The 17,779-nt window shown below is 40.5% G+C and overlaps 1 protein-coding gene across 2 annotated transcripts in view; it reads left to right on the top strand.

Annotated features, from left to right (window-relative positions):
- The window catches only part of LOC129653099 (calmodulin-binding transcription activator 1-like), an 84,582-nt gene that overhangs the window by 28,389 nt on the left and 38,414 nt on the right, over positions 1–17,779 (top strand). The window contains exons 2-4 of one of the 2 annotated variants that reach the window (XM_055582418.1): positions 1,852–1,921; positions 6,748–6,866; positions 13,694–13,843. In XM_055582418.1, the coding sequence (XP_055438393.1) occupies positions 1,852–1,921; positions 6,748–6,866; positions 13,694–13,720 (216 nt within the window). In that variant the 3' untranslated portion in view covers positions 13,721–13,843. The remainder of the gene's footprint in view (positions 1–1,851; positions 1,922–6,747; positions 6,867–13,693; positions 13,844–17,779) is intronic. The other variant, XM_055582417.1, reaches the window with a different exon arrangement.

Raw genomic sequence — 17,779 nt, 5'->3', positions numbered from 1 at the left:
TGTCTGTTTTTTTTCTTGGTAATAGAAAGCCAGAAAATGTTGTCTTGAATGTAAAACATTCTTTTTAACATTATAAAATTTCCAGCTTCCATTTGGAAACCACATTAAGATGAGATGTTGTGTTACTGTGATGAGAAGGCTGCTGCTGGTGACGCCCACGGATGTTGCCGGAAGCCTAGAATTCCACACTGGGGGGTCGGGGGAGAGACTAATTTTGAATTTTCCAAAGGAATGTGAATTCTGAAGTTAGTCCATGGTTCATAGGGACAGCAATCCTCAGGCCTAGATTGGTGATCGGTAGTTATCACTACTGATTAAATCAGGCAGAAGGAAGACAGTAAAAGTCCTGGAACAGTTTTTCAGAAAGAAGAAATAAATAATTGGGAACTGATGGTTGTCCTGGTAGCTAGGGGTTACAGGGTGGAGAAAGACTTGCTCTGTGGTGAAGCACTTGCTCACCGTCGATGGAGAGGAAAATTGGAAATTCACAGAAGTAAGTTTAGTCAGATTTCAACCCTTACTGTTGCACAAAAAATCCAGGCAGTTATGAACTTATTCTCAGAAAATGCTTGCATTTTTGTGGATTATACTTGTGAGCCATAGTAACAATGGCGTTTTATATTTGAGTGGTACTTTTGAATCTAAAGCACAACCATATGCATTACCCCATCCAATTCTTGCAGCTACCCTCAGCTGGGGGATAGAGTTATCTTCTGTACTTTTTTTTTTGATGAAGTAACACAGGTTAAATTACTTTCCTAGGGACAGCTAGTAAGTGAGAGAACTGAGCTTTTTATATTTTAAACATAAAATGTTGAGGGTGATTGTTGAACTAGCTTTGGTTTTCTAGGTATATAAATCTGTGGTTTATAGTGCTGGAGGAATAGTCTAGAAATTTATTTAATACTGCAACTGAACAGACAAGGACCCCAAATCATTGGCTGGCGAGACTCAAAGAAATCCCCCACCCCTTTTTTTAAGTTACCATGGGGTAGGTTTTTATATGAAAGCTTGTAATTTTATCTACCTGCGGCATCCTGAGGGCAGAGACCTGGTCCTCTAGCTTCTTCCTGACTCATCCCCTGCCGTGCTGCTGGTGGGCACGCATAGATCCATCCTTTTGAATGGGTTGGGTTTGGGCCTTACTGTTGGGAAGTGGTAATAATGTCGTTGAATGTTGACTGAGCTGCAGAATGAAATGGCATTGGTTCTATTTCCTAACAAGTTACTTATAGCACATGTTTGCTCCCTCTTAAAAGATTACGCAGGTAATACAGGTTCACCAGTATGTGTCTTTTTCCATGTACATGTTTTATATTTTGAAATACTCTTAAGCTGACAGAAAAATCACAGATATAGTGTGCAAAGGACACTTTTTCCCTCTTGAACTATGTGAGAGTAAGCTGCTGATACGTGCTGTCAGCATCAGATCTTTTATTATGTGTTTCCTACAAGCAAGAACATTCTCTTCCATCACCACAATACAGGAATCTAAATCAGGAGTGAACACCCAGGCGTCTGTACCGTCGAATCCTCTGAGCTCTTCCAGTGGTGCTGGTTGACCCAGTGCTGACCTGGTAGGGAGAGGCCCAGTGGGACCCTAGGTTGCACTTTATTGTCTCTCCAGCCTCCTTTAATCCAGAACGGTTCTCAGTCCTTTTTTGACTTTCATGACCTTGCCACTCTTAGTTTCCAGGCCAGTCATTCTGTGGAATGCTCCTCAATTTGGATTTGTCCGATATTTCCTCATGATTAGATTCAGGTTTTGCATCTTTGGCAGGAATATCACAGAAGAGCCAGTGTTTATCTTTTTCAAAGATTAGTTTTACATTTTATTTTCTGTTTCCTTAGAGCGTTTCCCAAAGTGTATTCTGCGGAACTAGCACCTACTGTGTTCTCAACACCGTGCCACCTCTAGAAGGTAGGATTCGAAAGCTTTTGACTTACAGGAAGGGGTGGGCTTGGCAGTGACAGTGGCTCCATCGCTGTAGTGCAGGAAGGCCTGGGATCAGCAGTGAGAAGACCTGGGTTCTGCCTTAAACTTGCTGTGTGATCTTCGATGAGTTACTTAATCCTTCTGAGGGTAGCAAAACAAAACTCCCCTCGTAAAGTTTCTGTGAAGATTAAAAAAAGAAGAGAGTTTAATCACATGGGAAACTCAGAGCTTTCTGCAAATGTTAGCTATCCTAAAATACCACAACTTGGGAATTCTAGTGTCAAATTCCATAGAATTGGAGCCTGTGGTATCGTGGAAAAGCCAGAGGTCATGTCTCAATCCCATGTGAGCCACTTACTAGCTGTAGATCTTGGGCAAATTAATCTGAACCTCAGATTCTTCATCTGTAAAATGGGGATAATTATGCCCAGGTGGGTTATTGCGAGGATTCAAGGAGAGAGTCTAATGTAAAATCCTTTCTGGATGCCTGATATAGAGTCTCACAAATGTCTGCTCCCTCATAAACAGCAGAAGATAAATGTACTTGATTACGTGTGGCTCAAATGAAAATTGAATGGAATGAAGCAGGAGAGGATGCCCCAAACCCAAATTGATGGTAGTTGGTCTCAAGGCTACTGGGCCTCCCCCACTTTATCTGCCCCCGCCTACATGTTTTTAGGTCGAAAATGTAAATTCAGATAGAGGAGTTTATTAAACCTGAGTCTGAGCTGACCTGAACCCGGGTCAGAGGTTTGGTAGTGTGATTGTCAGGGAGAGGGTGTCTGGGCCACCTGAAAACAGAAAGGGTAAAATCAGATGATCACACCCACTCTAAGAAGAGGAAAGGGGTTGTGAAATAGCAAAACGAGTTACTTATTTCTGTTAAAAAAATTTTTTTTTTAGCCTTTTAAATATCCTTTGGATAATGACAACTGAGTTTTAATTCATTTTGGAGAATTTCTCTGGAAGGAATAAGAGGAGATCATACCCATGCTTGGCACATAGTTGGTGCTTAATTAATATTTACTTTGGATGAATAGTGATTTGCAGGTCTTAGGTCAGTAATGGCAGTGTTTGCTGCTGTGAGCTCTGTGCTGAGTTGAATTTAACAATACGCGCTTATGTTTTCCTGAATCAGTTCCTATCCTACTAATTAAATCTAAGCACATAATAATTAGAGCTAAACAGAAAATTGTAGAGCTTCCATTTAATTTTACCACTCCAAGTTGTTGATCAAATATATTTCCAGTAAGATTTCGCAATTTGATACACCATTAGACCAACTTATTTTGAACAGTTTGTTCTAGAGGTTGAGAGGTTAATCATCAACTTGATTGAATAACAGTTTATAATTATTCATAAAACCAAAAATGGATGCATTATTTCCAGGTTAGAGTTAATACAGTTATGACTTACCTTGCAGCCGTCAACAGTGTGTTCCAAAGAAAAGGTCAAATACATTTCTTTGGATTTAAATGAAGGATTTGATGATGTGAAATCTCAAATTTAGAAATAAACCATGAAAATAAGTTTTGGCTAATTAACTAAGTGAATGAGTTTTCTTGTACATTTTAGAAAGTTCCAGTTGAGTTATACTATGCCTCTAAAATTATTATATGGAAAATATTTGAAGGTTGACTGGAAAGAATGGTTCATTCTCTAGAATTATAGCTGTCAGCCAAACAAATCATCTGTCAATTTCAGGAGCTTCACTAGTTATTTTTATTGTGAAGTAGGTTAGAAAATGATTTTGTAAAGTCATATATCATACACGCAGATTTTGCAAGATAATGATAATGAAATGTTCTACTGTATTTGGTTGACACTTCCATTTTGCAGTGTCAGAGTTTTACTCTTTGGGTTTAAATACTGAGATGCAGTTGAAACCCCCGTATAGCTTATTTTCAGTGTTAACTCAAGATCTGTTAGAATCCTTGAACTGAGACAAGAATTTAATATCTGGTACATGTTTTGTCTAATTATTATATCAATTATAGTTACTCCAGAAACATTAAAAAGCAACATTTAATTAAAAAACACAATATAGCCATGTGAGCAGTTCTTGTCTGATGTGAAAGCAGAGTTACTTTTTATCCCACTTTAACTAGAAAAACTGAAAACACGAGTTTTAATGTTTTGGCTATTGGAGTTGCTGATATTCTTTTCCCAGTATTAAAATTGCCATCTTCATAATGCACTGTGGGAAAATATAGCCATTGTTATGTTTCTTAAAGACATCTAATTTATATTTAGCGTGAACCTGAAATTCTGGAAATAGCACAGTTTAAAAACTGATTAAGGGAAACCCATTGGCCTGTCATACTTCTCTTCCTTTTGAACCCATGGCTGCACAGCTCCATAAAGTGCTAAATTTAGAACCTCGGCTGAGACAGTGCTTACCCAGCCACTCTCCTTTTCCTCTTTAAAAGCCTGTGGGCCCATTCACCACTGCCTGATTTTGTATCAGAGTAGAAGATGGAAGCCTTTTCTCTAGCAGTTAGGTGTGCTGTTGAAAAGAGTGCTTCCTCTGTCTCTGTTTACACACACACACACACACACACACACACACACACACACTCACTCACTCACTCACTCACTCACTCACATGCTTTCTGTGCCCCAGGACAGTGGGATTCTTCAAGGAGACTTAAAAGGACAGATAATTAACATCAGGTTATGATCACAAACATAGAACTAGAAGCTTGGGTTTAATGTTCTGTTCATTGTCAGAATTACACTTGAACAGGTTTTTCAGAGCTATGGCTAGTCATATACAATTCAAAGTAAGCCTATAGTAGCATAGTACCGTTTTCATAAAAGGTACCCTGTAATTGGTAAATATCAGAATTGAGTATAGATGTTAGAATATCACCTCTATTTTCAGGATTGTACACATCATGGGAGATTTTTAAAAAGCAGAGTAAAACCACTTTAGGAGAAGAGAGAAGGGAGGTGAAGGCTCATGTGATTTGGAATTCTGTGCTTTCAAGTTTTATGGCCCATGGCACCTCCCTTGGGAGGATGAAGTGCAGGGAGCATACATAAGCACATAAAATTGCGAAGGTTTTATAGTGCGTAATTCATACAGAACTTTCTATGAACTTTTAGTTAAACACTTTCTCTTTTAGTTTCATAGCAAGATTTTTTTAAAAAGTTTAATTTTATTCTGCTGTTAAATTAAAATTTTGGATTCTTCAAAGCAGTCAGTTTTTAAATTTTTCAATTTTTTTATACTGCTTTTAGAAATAGAGGATATGCATTATAATTCAATTGGTTGTGTAGTTCATGGACCAAAAAAGATTTAGTACGCTAAAACTCTTAAGTTCCTTCCTATAAAATATCTCCATATGATGCAGTAAATTTTTTTAGACTTTATGACTATGCCCAATATTTTCCTGTTAAGATCTTTTCCTTGAGAAGAAATGTGTTAATCAGATGAAAAATGTTTGGAGAAGATTTTATTAGGACTGTAAAATTATTTTTTATTCTTTTATGTTTTTCACATGTTCAAAAAGTAGTCTGTGCTAAACAAAATTGTAGTAAATGATTGGAAAAATGTATTACTTACTGTATTTCACTTTCAGCATTCTTAACTGATAAACCTCTGTGCCTATATAAGGTTGTTTAACTCTAAGGCATTTAAAGTTACTGAATGTGACAGTAAATTCTGTAGGGATCTGTGCCTGGAGGAGAATTAGAGATGATCTCATTTTCCTTGATTTGGGAAAAAGGAAAATATTAAGTAACTTACCCAAGGTCACACAATTAGAAAGCAGCAGAACTGGGCCAGAATCTTGGGCTCCTGACTGGGAGCCCTTTTTCACCTAATATCAGAGTGAGTTATGTCAACCATGACTTGCGGGGGCTAAGTCAGTCTTCAGTATTTTAATGTGTTGCTCCTTAGTACCCAGTTATGCCTTGTACCCTGTAGATATTGGAGCTTCCATTTGGCATTAAAAAACAATTGGAGTGGGTAATTTGAAACTTTGACCTAAATGTGTCAAACCTGGCAAGAAGTTTGCAGCCAGGCAAAGGGACTTTCTTACAGGAATAAAACAAGAAATGATACTCAGAGAAATAAGTGAATAAAATAACACATAAAGGAAAGGTAGTCAGACATACCATCTAGTCTGAGAGTCTTGAACTTGTCCCTCATTAATTTAGAAGAGTTACATTTTGATGAAATGCATCAAGTGTATAGATATGCATATATATCTCAAATTAATTAAAATATGCTTTTAGACTTAGGCTAGAAAGTCCAGCCTCTGTATTACTGAGGTAGCTACCTGCAGGTTGAAATTCCTTAGATTTATCAGATTTGTGCTTTTCTTTGGAAAGGAGAAGTCCCATTTGTATTTTAGAGGATGAAGTAGTAGTATTAGTTTATCAAGAGAGTAAGTAGTTATATTTTAATTCCTCTTTCCTAAAAAATGTAACAACCTTTTCCACCTGGTTAACAGAAGATTTCTAGGTTTTGTGAGGTTAACTCATTTTGGGATTTTGATGTACTTCATGGAAACCTCGTGAAAGAACCTTTAAAAGCAGTGCTTAGGTTCTGGGCAGCTGCTGGGCTATTCCCTGTTCACTTGCTCGCCATGGAGCCAAGAGCTCCATCTTACTGTAGAGCTTCTTGACCACAGTCTTGCTGCCATCTACCTGAAAAGTGTGTCAGTGAGTTCTGTTAACTAAGAGGGATGATGCTCTTGGTCTCCCAGTGACTAAACTGAGCTGCTGTTTCTGACCATGCCAGTGTACTTAAAAGGAGCTTTTCTCTATTATCTTCTCTGAATTTACTGTTTTCTTCTTTATAGATGATCATGGGAACAGCAATAGTAGTCATGTAAAAATCTTTTTACCGAAAAAGCTGCTTGAATGTCTGCCGAAATGTTCAAGTTTACCCAAAGAGAGGCACCGATGGAACACTAATGAGGTAGATAAATTTCTATTTCTAGGGGTATTCATTTTTTTAAGGGCAAACTTGCTAGGTCATCTTGTGCAGTACTACTATATGTTAGCTTAAAATTCAAAATACTGAACTAGGAAATTGTGAATGAGAAGAATACTGAATCTGGATTTGACAAAGACCAACATGTTGTTTTGAACAATCTCTGATCTGCCTGGCCTGCATTGAAAAATCTCAAATGTGCACGCTGACTTACTAAGATAGCATGAGTTTCTGTCTTTGTGTTTTCCTGCATTATGGTGTCTTGCATTTGGTGGTTGACTCTTATCTGCATCTCAGTTAAAGCTTAGTTCTTATCATAAATAGAGGAACAGCCCCAGTGTTCATAGACCATGCAGTGTCTTGACAATGTGAAGTTTCCGTAGAATTGAGAAGGGCAGGCTTCTTTTTAACAAAATGGCTCTGGTCCTCTCTAGAAGAAAGTTTGCATGGAGAATTAACTGGTTTACCTTAATGAAAGGCATTTGTATGAAGAATGAAGGCTGTGTAGTAGGTTGTTTATTTGATATCCAGTTAGAAGGTTGATGAAGTAGAGTGAGTCAGAGTTTTATCTTCTTGGATGATGTTTTTTTTTTTTTGTAAATCCTAATCTGGAAGTCTTAATATTAAGGGTGGATTGCTTTGTCATCTTTTTTTTTGAAATCTGTTTCAATTCAGGATGATACCCATTTCACGTGGTGATGAGACTTGGGTCTGTGTCCATCAGGCTGGGAATTCTGTTTCTTTAGTTCACATGGCTGGGGTCATTGGTTTTGCGAAGTCCGTCTAAATCAGTTCGTATTGCTGGTTCAGCATTTACTTCCAAGTTATAAATACAAAACCCTACCCTATATCGGTCATTAAAATACAAGAAGAGAATACTGCTGCCTACTTACCTTTATTTTTTAAAAATTGTTCTGCTCAAATTCTTGACCTAAAATGCTTTTGTTTTGTTACAAGAGGTTACATGAGAGTCTCTTCACTTATCCTAGTTTATATATTTAAATACTCACTAGAACCTCATAGTTTTGTCTCAACTGATTTTAAACTTCTTTAAAGGTATGTATGTATTGATTATTTGCATAAACTATATTTCCCCCCTTAGACAAGATACCTTTGACAAACAGCTGGTTTAGAGTCCTGTTGTTTTAATCAGTCATCTATTAATTGTTTCAGACATTTTAGACGTGAAAACAAAGTAAATGTGCTGAAAATTAATCATAGATCGTTACTCTGTCAGCAAAATAATAAATTTGGGAGCCGTTCACTAAGTCCAAACTAGGTCATGAAATATTAAAAAACTCAGTATGTTCCTTAGTAATCCCTGAAACAGAGGATTTGATGCTATGTTATTATACATCAGTTTCGGTTTACTTATACATGTAACAAAGCAATTTTTTCAATATTACATTTTTATGTAATTGGCAATTTATTTTACCTTTGACTTGAAATTTCAGTTGAAACCAGTAATTGCTTAGTGAATTAAAATTAGTGATCTTAAGAGTTATAAAGCTGGAGGTAACAGTGTCAGAAATTTAGTTGGTAGATTATTTAGATCAGTGGTTTCAAAACATTTTTGGAACTTTTGAATGCAGCCTTCAACTTTCACATATTTGTTTACCTCTCAATTATTGATTTGTTCCACCTTACAATTATTTTAGATATATTATAAAATATCCAATAAGGAATTTTTAGAGAGGACCAGATTAAAAGGCAGATAAGAAGTTGTTCTGCATTTTCTTCTAGAACCTCAGCTCACGTAGCTCCTCGGAGACTGTGGTTTAGGTCCCAGTGTGACTGAAGTGTGTTTCCCTCTGACCCGTGCAGTGTGAGACTGGGATCTGAGAGCTGTGGGCTGTTTGCAGGAGTGGTCACTGCTGCTGAAAACATGGGGTTGGGGACATGGTGGGGTGGGCCTCGGCTGGTGGGGGCCAGGGCACCGCCCTCCTCCCCTGTGATCCGAGGCGCCTTCAGTGATCTATCAGCTCAACCCTGACGAAAAATCCTATGAGAGAACTGAATTCAAAGGTTGGCCCGTATTTCTGGATAGAGGACTTTGGCTTTGTTACCTGTTGAGTTTTGGCTTCAGGAAAAATAGAGGTGTCTTTGAGTGACAGCAGTTGTTAATTCTGTAGGGTGTTATGTGGTGATCGTTACCTGCCTTTTTACTTTTTTTACTGGCTGGGGTAATAGAAACAAAACAATTCGTTTGTCCTTCAGCCTTCTGTCCTTTATGTCACCACTGAGACCTGGGGGACAGATTCCCGGGAAAGGTGGGTTCATGGTCAGGCAGCCTTAAGGACCGGTGGAATCTCTCCAGGGGCTCAGGGCATGGAGTCCCTCTGCGGTTGGAGGGGATGACCGTGTCTCAGTGGAGGACGCGTGAGGGAGTCGGCTGGTATTTAGGAGCTGTGTTGGACACACATGACACTCCTGTCGCTTCCACTTGGCAGGACCAGGCTCTCGCGTAGGGAGGGGCACGTTGCATGAGCGCAGTTGTGAGCACAGCCGTCGCGTGTTTTCCATCTCACTCTCTGAGCAGCATCTGCTTGCTAAGGAGACTGGCGGCCGGGGTTGCTTGGATTAGAAGTCAGCTGTCGTCTTTCTCTGTCACCCGTGTTGTTCTCTCTTTGCTGGGTGTGCACAATTGAATTCCTGGGTAGAATCTGACTCCTCTGTACTTTGGAGAAGCGCCCTTCCTCACACCTGTGTGGTCACACTTGTGGTTGGTTACTGGAGAAAATCCACCTTGTGACCGGTGTGTGTACATCTCTTGAGAGAAGGGGGGCAAGATTGTGCCTGTTCACACGCAGCATGTTTCCTTTTACAGATGAGGGACTGTTGGTAAAAAGGGTGAAATAACTTGGTCAAGATAGCACACTTGACAGGGCCTGGCTCTGTCTGAGCTTCATTTCTTCTACGTTGTTGATTGATTCACAGGAACTTTCATTCTGTGGTGTGTCTTTCAGGCTTTTAATCAAAGATCCATAACCCTTAACCACATTAGGGTACTTGGCAGATCCACTGTGTAATTTAGTTTTTGGTTAAAAAGAGTTAATGTAAAATTTGTATTGTGGGTTCACATTGCAAATTTTGGTAAAGCTGAAAGTCACTGAAAAGGAAGACTGTTAGCAATAAAAGAGATTGTAGGGCCTGCTTCAGCACTTCTAACCTTTTCTAACTCATTGGGATAGGTGAACTCTCCTGCCCTTCTTGAATATTGTTTGCAATTGCAAAATAAATGTTGTATCTAAAAACAAATCAATTTTAGCTTATGCTTTCTCAGCCATAAACACTCTTTTCCCAGGAGATGATAATGATGATGATAATTACGGCAGCTACCATTTATTGAACGTCTCCTGCATGCTAGGCACTGTTGAGTTCTTTCTGTGAATCTTCACGTTTATTCCTTGACCTAGTCCTGTGAGGTGGGTTTTGTGATTATTCTTACATGGTATGTGAGGAGACTTGAACCGCAGAGTTGTTAAATAAAGCACCTGAAAGTGGTGGCCTTGGGAGTCCAAGCCCATCCCTTGATCTCGGAGCACATACTTTCTGCAGTTCTGTTCCAAGAACAGTTTCAGATACGACTTCCCCAAGGTCTTGCCCTCCTTGGTGACTTCTGATCATTTTGTTTTATTCATTTGCTTCATTTTTCATTTTCTAGTATTATACCTAAACTTAATGTATTTTTGTCTGAGAATTTTTTTGAAAAAGTAGTAGATTGTGTTAGAGAAGGAGTTTCAACTCTTAGTAATGAATATTAATGTGTGGGCTCTAGGTAAGGAAGAAAGTACATTAAAAACAGAAATTCTGTACCTGTGCGTAACTGGCAGGTTGATAGGCTTGATTTTTTTATCCTGGACAGGAAAAAATGTCTTCAACACAGAGCACATTTGTTAGAGAACCAACTCTTATTTCATGATCACTTTGGTATTCACATAATTAGGTGAACTATTACGAGATTTTTTGCATTTTAAGTTAATATTGATATTTTTAAAGCCCAGAGCCAGAAATAATTATGCTAATGCAACTTTCTGATTGCTCAAACGACTACTTCATAATTACACATATTAGTACTCCATATATGTTGTCCAGACTGAAATTTCTTTTGTTTAGTCATTAATTAGCTCTTGCTGGATCTGGGTTTCCAGTGGCGTTCTTCCAAAGTGAAGTTAATGCAGCACCATGAACCTTTTATAATGAAAATGTTCTCCTTCAGTATGTTCAGATCATTTTTGTGTGCTGCTATTTTTGAACTATTAATGCTCTTTCTATTGTTTGTTTTTCCTTTAACACAAAGTTTCTCCAGAGTAAGCAAACAAAAAAGAATTCCAGTTTGTATTGATCTTAAAGGAAGTGCTGCAAAGGTTTGTGGTGGTAGCTTCAGAGATTTTCATATTAAATGCATTTTTTTTTAATGGTAAAAATGTCTGTGTAGGGAGCAGTACACATACAGGCTGATACAGTCATACCAGAGAAGCTGAAGAAGAAAAAACCCTCGGGTATAATGCCTTTTATAGGGAGAGAATTAGCATTTTAAATCCTGAATACTGCTCCCCCCAACTTTTTATATTCAGGTAAGAAAAATGGACTTTATGACTATGAAAATTATTAAATTATATTTCATTTCAATTATTTTAACAAGAACCCACCTTTACGATTTGCTAAAATCGTTTTTTTGGAAAGGTATAAATTGTTGAGTATTTTTGTATTTAAAATTTTTGTTTGTATAACTTATAAAGTTGTAGATTTAGGGCTACAGTTTTTGCAGTTATTGGCCTTACTCATGTACTTGTTCAGTCACTAAGTCTTTGTGACCCCATGGACTGTAGCACACCAGGCTTCCCTGTCCTTCACTATCTCCTAGAATTTGCTCAAATTCATGTCCAGTGAGTCGGTGATGCTATCTAACCGTCTCATCCTCTGCCACCCCCTTCTCTTGCCCTCAATCTTTCCCAGCATCAGGTTCTTTTCCAGTGAATTGGCTCTTCACATCAGATAGTAGTATACGTACATATTATCTTTTTGAAACATAGACACACATTTTTTGGAGACCATTTAAGACTCTTTATATTTCCCACATTTAAGCTAAACTGAAAAGCATTTTTGATTATAAAGGTGAGTGAGAGATTTTGGCAGTGTTAAGGGTTTGACTGGTCCCAGATCATTCTTTGGAGAAGGCAGTGGCAACCCACTCCAGTACTCTTGCCTGGGAAGTCCCATGGATGGAGGAGCCTGGTAGGCTGCAGTCCATGGGGTCGCAAAGAGTTGGATGTGACTGAGCGACTTCCCTTTCACTTTTCACTTTGATGCATTGGAGAAGGAAATGGCAACCCACTCCAGTGTTCTTGCCTGGAGAATCCCAGGGACGGGGGAGCCTCGTGGGCTGCCGTCTATGGGGTCGCACGGAGTTGGACATGACTGAAGCGACTTAGCAGCAGCAGATCATTCTTTGAGGCCAAGCAGGGCTTTTGTGGTTGACAGAGGAGTCTCGTGGGCTACAGTCCATAGGGTTGCAAAGAGTTGCATGCAACCGAGCATGCGCGTGCACACACACACACGCATACACACACACACACGCACACGGAGGAAAATGCATGTATGACCTGCAGTACATACAGAGAGCCAGATTTTCAGAGTGACAACCTTTGTCTTTTGAGTACAGTGTGTGGTACCAAATTTTCAATGTGATCATTTTTTAGCAGTTGAGTTAAGCATAATTCCTCTGTTTAACTTAGTGGTATGAAGTGAATGGATGGATACTGCCATCCATGTGAGCACAGGCCTATTCATCAGGCAGTCTGTGTTGGTCACTCTGGTGTTGCAGTAGCAGAGGGGAGCGAGCACACTGAAATGCTGGGGGCGGGACATCCCCCCACATCCATGACGGCAGGCAGGTGAAGAGAGCAGTACCGGTGGGTTTGGCCTCAGGGAGCAGTAAAAGAAGAACATCTTACCTGCAGAGAGTCCAGTAATGTTTATAAAATCTAAGGTGGTAAAGCAGTTTTTCTTTAAAAGAAGAAAATTTCTGTAGACCCAGTGGTGTTTGACCTAAACTATTTTTATTATATTTTTTCAGAATGTAGCACTTAAAAGAATATTTGGCCCATACTCTGTGTTCAATAAATATTTGTTAAATGAATGAAATGTGGAAAAACACAAAAAACTCAGCATAGTTTTTTTTAATTCTTAGAGTTCTTCTGTGAATATAAAACTCAAATAGTATATACATTACATAAAAAGAGACCACAAAACTAATAAAATTTATATTAACAGCATTAGTTAAATGCAGTGGATGATGTTTTTGCCAAATCTATATTGTTTCTTGCCATGTGAATATAGTCCTGATTGTTCTCAGGCAGGTTCTTTTTTTTTTTTTTTTAATTGATTTTTATTTAAAAATTTTTACTTTGTGTTGGGATATAGCCAATTAACAGTGTTGTGGTAGTTTTAGTTGAACAGCAAAGGGACTCCACCATACACACACATGTGTCCATTCTTTCCCAACCCCTGTCCCATCCAGGCTCAGGCAGGTTCATTAGAATTTGGTACATGGCACTACTTTGTGCCCTGCAGTTATCCTGTCCCTCCCGCACCGAACTATTCATAAACTGTTTTTTTGCTCAGCAAGCATTTCTCTAAGCCGGTCATTAGGCCTTGGCACAAATATATCATTTAGTCTTAGGTTCACTTCTGGTTTTTCTCATTAGTCTAAGAACAACTTAAATGACACTACTGGGTACCCCTGCAATTGTAATTACAAATCACAGACTTGAACAATGAGTTTGTGTGCTAGAATATAATTGCTGTAGGTTTTACTTTTTCAGATTATGAGTTAATGTTTGAGATGAAAACTTCCTTACTGAATGCAAGGATCACCGATGTCTGGGGAAAGGATACAGAACTGGCCAGCTGGAAACAGGTTATAGTCTTGGCTCTGCCACCATTCAGCTGAGTGTTAGGTAAGACGCCTTCTAGGCCTCTTTTGTGTCTTTGGTGGTGGTGCGAGGTTGTGCTTTGAGAGCTTTAAAGATTTGTCTGAAGCCCAGTTCTCCAGTTGTGGAGGCTCGAGCACTGTTGCCAGCTTGGGAGTTTGCTTATTGTTTTAATTCTTAATCATCTTTTCATTTATTTTTATGTTTAAAGTGTACCATTCAGTGGTCTGTAGTGTGTACACACATGGTATCAGTTCAGTTCAGTTCAGTCACGTCCAACTCTTTGCGACCCCATGAATCGCAGCACACCAGGCCTCCCTGTCCATCACCAACTCCCGGAGTTCACTCAGACTCACGTCCATCGAGTCAGTGACGCCATCCAGCCATCTCATCCTCTGTCTCCCCTTCTCCTCCTGCCCCCAATCCCTCCCAGCATCAGGGTCTTTTCCAGTGAGTCAACTCTTCACATGAGGTAGCCAAAGTACTGGAGTTTCAGCTTTAGCATCAGTCCTTCCAAAGAACACCCAGGGCTGATCTCCTTCAGAATGGACTGGTTGGATGTCCTTGCAGTCCAAGGGACTCTCAAGAGTCTTCTCCACAGCACCACAGTTCAAAAGTATCGATTCTTCGGTGCTCAGCTTTCTTCACAGTCCAACTCTCACATCCATACATGACCACAGGAAAAACCATAGCCTTGACTAGATGGACCTTTGTTGGCAAAGTAATGTCTCTGCTTTTGAATATGCTATCTAGGTTGGTCATAACTTTCCTTCCAAGGAGTAAGTGTCTTTTAATTTCATGGCTGCAATCACCATCTGCAGTGATTTTGGAGCCCCAAAAAATAAAGTCTGACACTGTTTCCACTGTTTCCCCATCTATTTCCCATCAAGTGATGGAACCAGATGCCATGATCTTCATTTTCTGAATGTTGAGCTTTAAGCCAACTTTTTCACTCTCCACTTTCACTTTCATCAAGAGGCTTTTGAGTTCCTCTTCACTTTCTGCCATAAGGGTGGTGTCATCTGCATATCTGAGGTTATTGATATTTCTCCTGGCAATCTTGATTCCAGCTTGTGTTTCTTCCAATCCAGCGTTTCTCATGATGTACTCTGCATAGAAGTTAAATAAGCAGGGTGACAATATACAGCCTTGTCCTTTCCTATTTGGAAACCAGTCTGTTGTTCCATGTCCAGTTCTAACTGTTGCTTCCTGACCAGCATACAGATTTCTCAAGAGGCAGGTCTGGTGGTCTGGTATTCCCATCTCTTTGAGAATTTTCCACAGTTTATTGTGATCCACAGAGTCAAAGGCTTTGGCATAGTCAATAAAGCAGAAATAGATGTTTTTCTGGAACTCTCTTGCTTTTTCCATGATCCAGCGGATGCTGGCAATTTGATCTCTGGTTCCTCTGCCTTTTCTAAAACCAGCTTGAACATCTGGAAGTTCACGGTTCACGTATTGCTGAAGCCTGGCTTGGAGAATTTTGAGCATTACTTTACTAGCATGTGAGATGAGTGCAATTGTGTGGTAGTTTGAGCATTCTTTGGCATTGCCTTTCTTTGGGATTGGAATGAAAACTGACCTTTTCCAGTCCTGTGGCCACACATGGTATACCTCCATCTAATTCCACATTTTCATCACCCAGCAGGTTGGGGGTTGGGGGTTTTCTGTCCCTCTGGCCTTGGTGGAGCTGGCCCCCTTCTGGGCAGGCGGCCTCTGTTCATACTCCAGTTTTTGTTACGTTTTCTTTTGGAAAAGGAAGCATGAAGGATCGTCTCTACCCCATTCCCTGTCCATCTCTGTTTGGCCTGGAGAGCTGAAAGCAGCAGAACCCTAAAGCTGACAGCATCTACTTACTTACCTCTCTACCTGTCTCCCACCTTCCAGTCCTTTTAATATTACCTATCAAATGTTCCTAATGATAAGTTCTGTTATCTCGATTATGAAATTCTGTTGGAAATTTGAAAAGACGTTCCTAAAAAATAACCTGTTTTCTGGTTTTAAGGCTTTTGTTTATTTTTATTTTTGACTGGGCTGAGTGTTCATTGCTGCACAGGTGTTTCTCTAGTTGCAGCAAGCGGGGCTCCTCTCTAGTATTGGCATGCGGGCTGCTCGTGGTGGTAGCTTCTCTTGTTGCACAGGCTCTAGGTGTGTGGGCATCAGTAGTCGCAGCTCCCGTGCTCTAGAGCCACGGGCTCAGTAGTTGTGATGCCCAGGCTTAATTGCTCTGTGGCATGTGGGTCTTCCCACGTCAGGGATCAAACCCATGTCTCCTGCATTAGCAGGTGGGTTCTTTACCACTGAGCCACCAGAGAAGCCCCGAATTTTAATGCTTTTGAAAGCCTGGGGGGAAAAAAAAGACGCAGAAAGAAACTCCTTTCTAGATGGATGAGAAAGCACAGATGGGCTGGAGTGAGTGTGATGAAAGATAACTATGTGTCTGGGAGTGGGCATGCTGTGTGGGTTTCCTGAAGCTTTCTCAGTGGCTTTGTGTGTTCTCTGGTCTGGTGAAGGGTGCAGAGCTGAAGTAAATGTAACGGTTAAAGACCGTGCCGTTTCCATGCAGTTCCCATTTACGGAGAAGTGGGGAAAGTGGGAGGAGCTCCAGCCCTGGGAATTGAACAAAGTGGAGCAGGTGTGTGTGCCTCCGTGGGGCAGCCGAAGTACCACCAGGGTGCAGTTCTAAGGCAGCTTCATTCAGCACTGAATTCATTTTACTGGGATTCCAACAGAGTTTCTGGGGATTAAAAGGTTTCCCATGTCCAGGAAACCAGAAAGCTGAGAAGTAGCTTGACCTAGGCTGGGAAGCCGCCTGAGCCTGAGTCAGTGGGAGCAGGTCTGAGGGGCGGGACTCCAGGTGTGTGTATGTCTGCTAAGTCACTTCAGTCGTGTCCAACTCTTTGCAACCCCATGGACTGTAGCCTGCCAGGCTCCTCTGTCCATGGGATTCTCCAGGCAAGAATACTGGAAGGGGTTGCCATGCTCTCCTCCAGGGGATCTTCCCAGGATCCATCCCACATCTCTTATGTCTCCTGCATTGGCAAGTGAGTTCTTTACCAACTTTAGTGCCACCTGGGAGGCCACACCTAGAATTTCTATTTACTTTTTATTATGATTTAGGTTTTAGAGCTGTTTAAGGTTCACAGCAAAATTGAGTGGAAGGTGCGGAGAGTTCCCATAGGTGCCCTGCCCCCTCCCATCCACAGCCTCTCCCGCTGTCAGCATCCCCTACTGGTGGTTCTTATTGTTTAGTCCCCCAGTCGTGTCCGACTCTTTTTGACCCCATGGACTGCAGCACTCCAGGCTTCCCTGTCCCTCACCATCTCCCCAAATTTCCCCAAGTTCATGTCCATTACATTGGTGATGCCATTCAGCCATCTCATCCTGTGACGCCTTCTTCTCATTCTGCCCTCTGTCTTCCCCAGCATCAGGGACTTTTCCAGGGTGTCGGCTGTTCACATCAGGTGACCAGAATACTGGAGTTTCAGCTTTAGCATTAGTCCTACTAGAAGGGTGCCTTTTTATAAGCAGTGAACCTGTGTTGACACGTCAGTATCACCCAGAGTCCATAGTTCATATGTGGTTCACTGTTGGTGTTGCATTTTCTGTGGGTTTGGACAAGCGCTTGTGACATGCATCCATCATTGTGGTTTCATACAGGTTAGTTTTGCCACCCTAACAGCCATCTGTGCCCCGCCTTTTTACCTCCCTGCCCCTGGCAACTGCTCCTCTCTTTGTTATCTCCACAGTTTTGCCTTTTCCAGAATGTCATGTAGTAGTTGGAGTCATAAAACATGTAGCTTTTTCAGATTGGCTTCTTTCACTTGGTAATAGGCATTTAAGATTCCTCTGTGTCTTTTTATGGCTTGGTAACTTATTTCTTTTTAGTGCTAAGTAATACTCCATTATCCAGATGCACTGCCGATCATTTACCCATTCACCTGCTGAAGGACATTTTGGCTA

This window comes from Bubalus kerabau, chromosome 5 (genome assembly GCF_029407905.1).
Source record: "Bubalus kerabau isolate K-KA32 ecotype Philippines breed swamp buffalo chromosome 5, PCC_UOA_SB_1v2, whole genome shotgun sequence".
Taxonomy (NCBI): domain Eukaryota; kingdom Metazoa; phylum Chordata; class Mammalia; order Artiodactyla; family Bovidae; genus Bubalus; species Bubalus kerabau.
The sequence above is the reverse complement of the archived record's forward strand: the minus strand, read 5'-3'. Positions and strand labels throughout refer to the sequence as shown.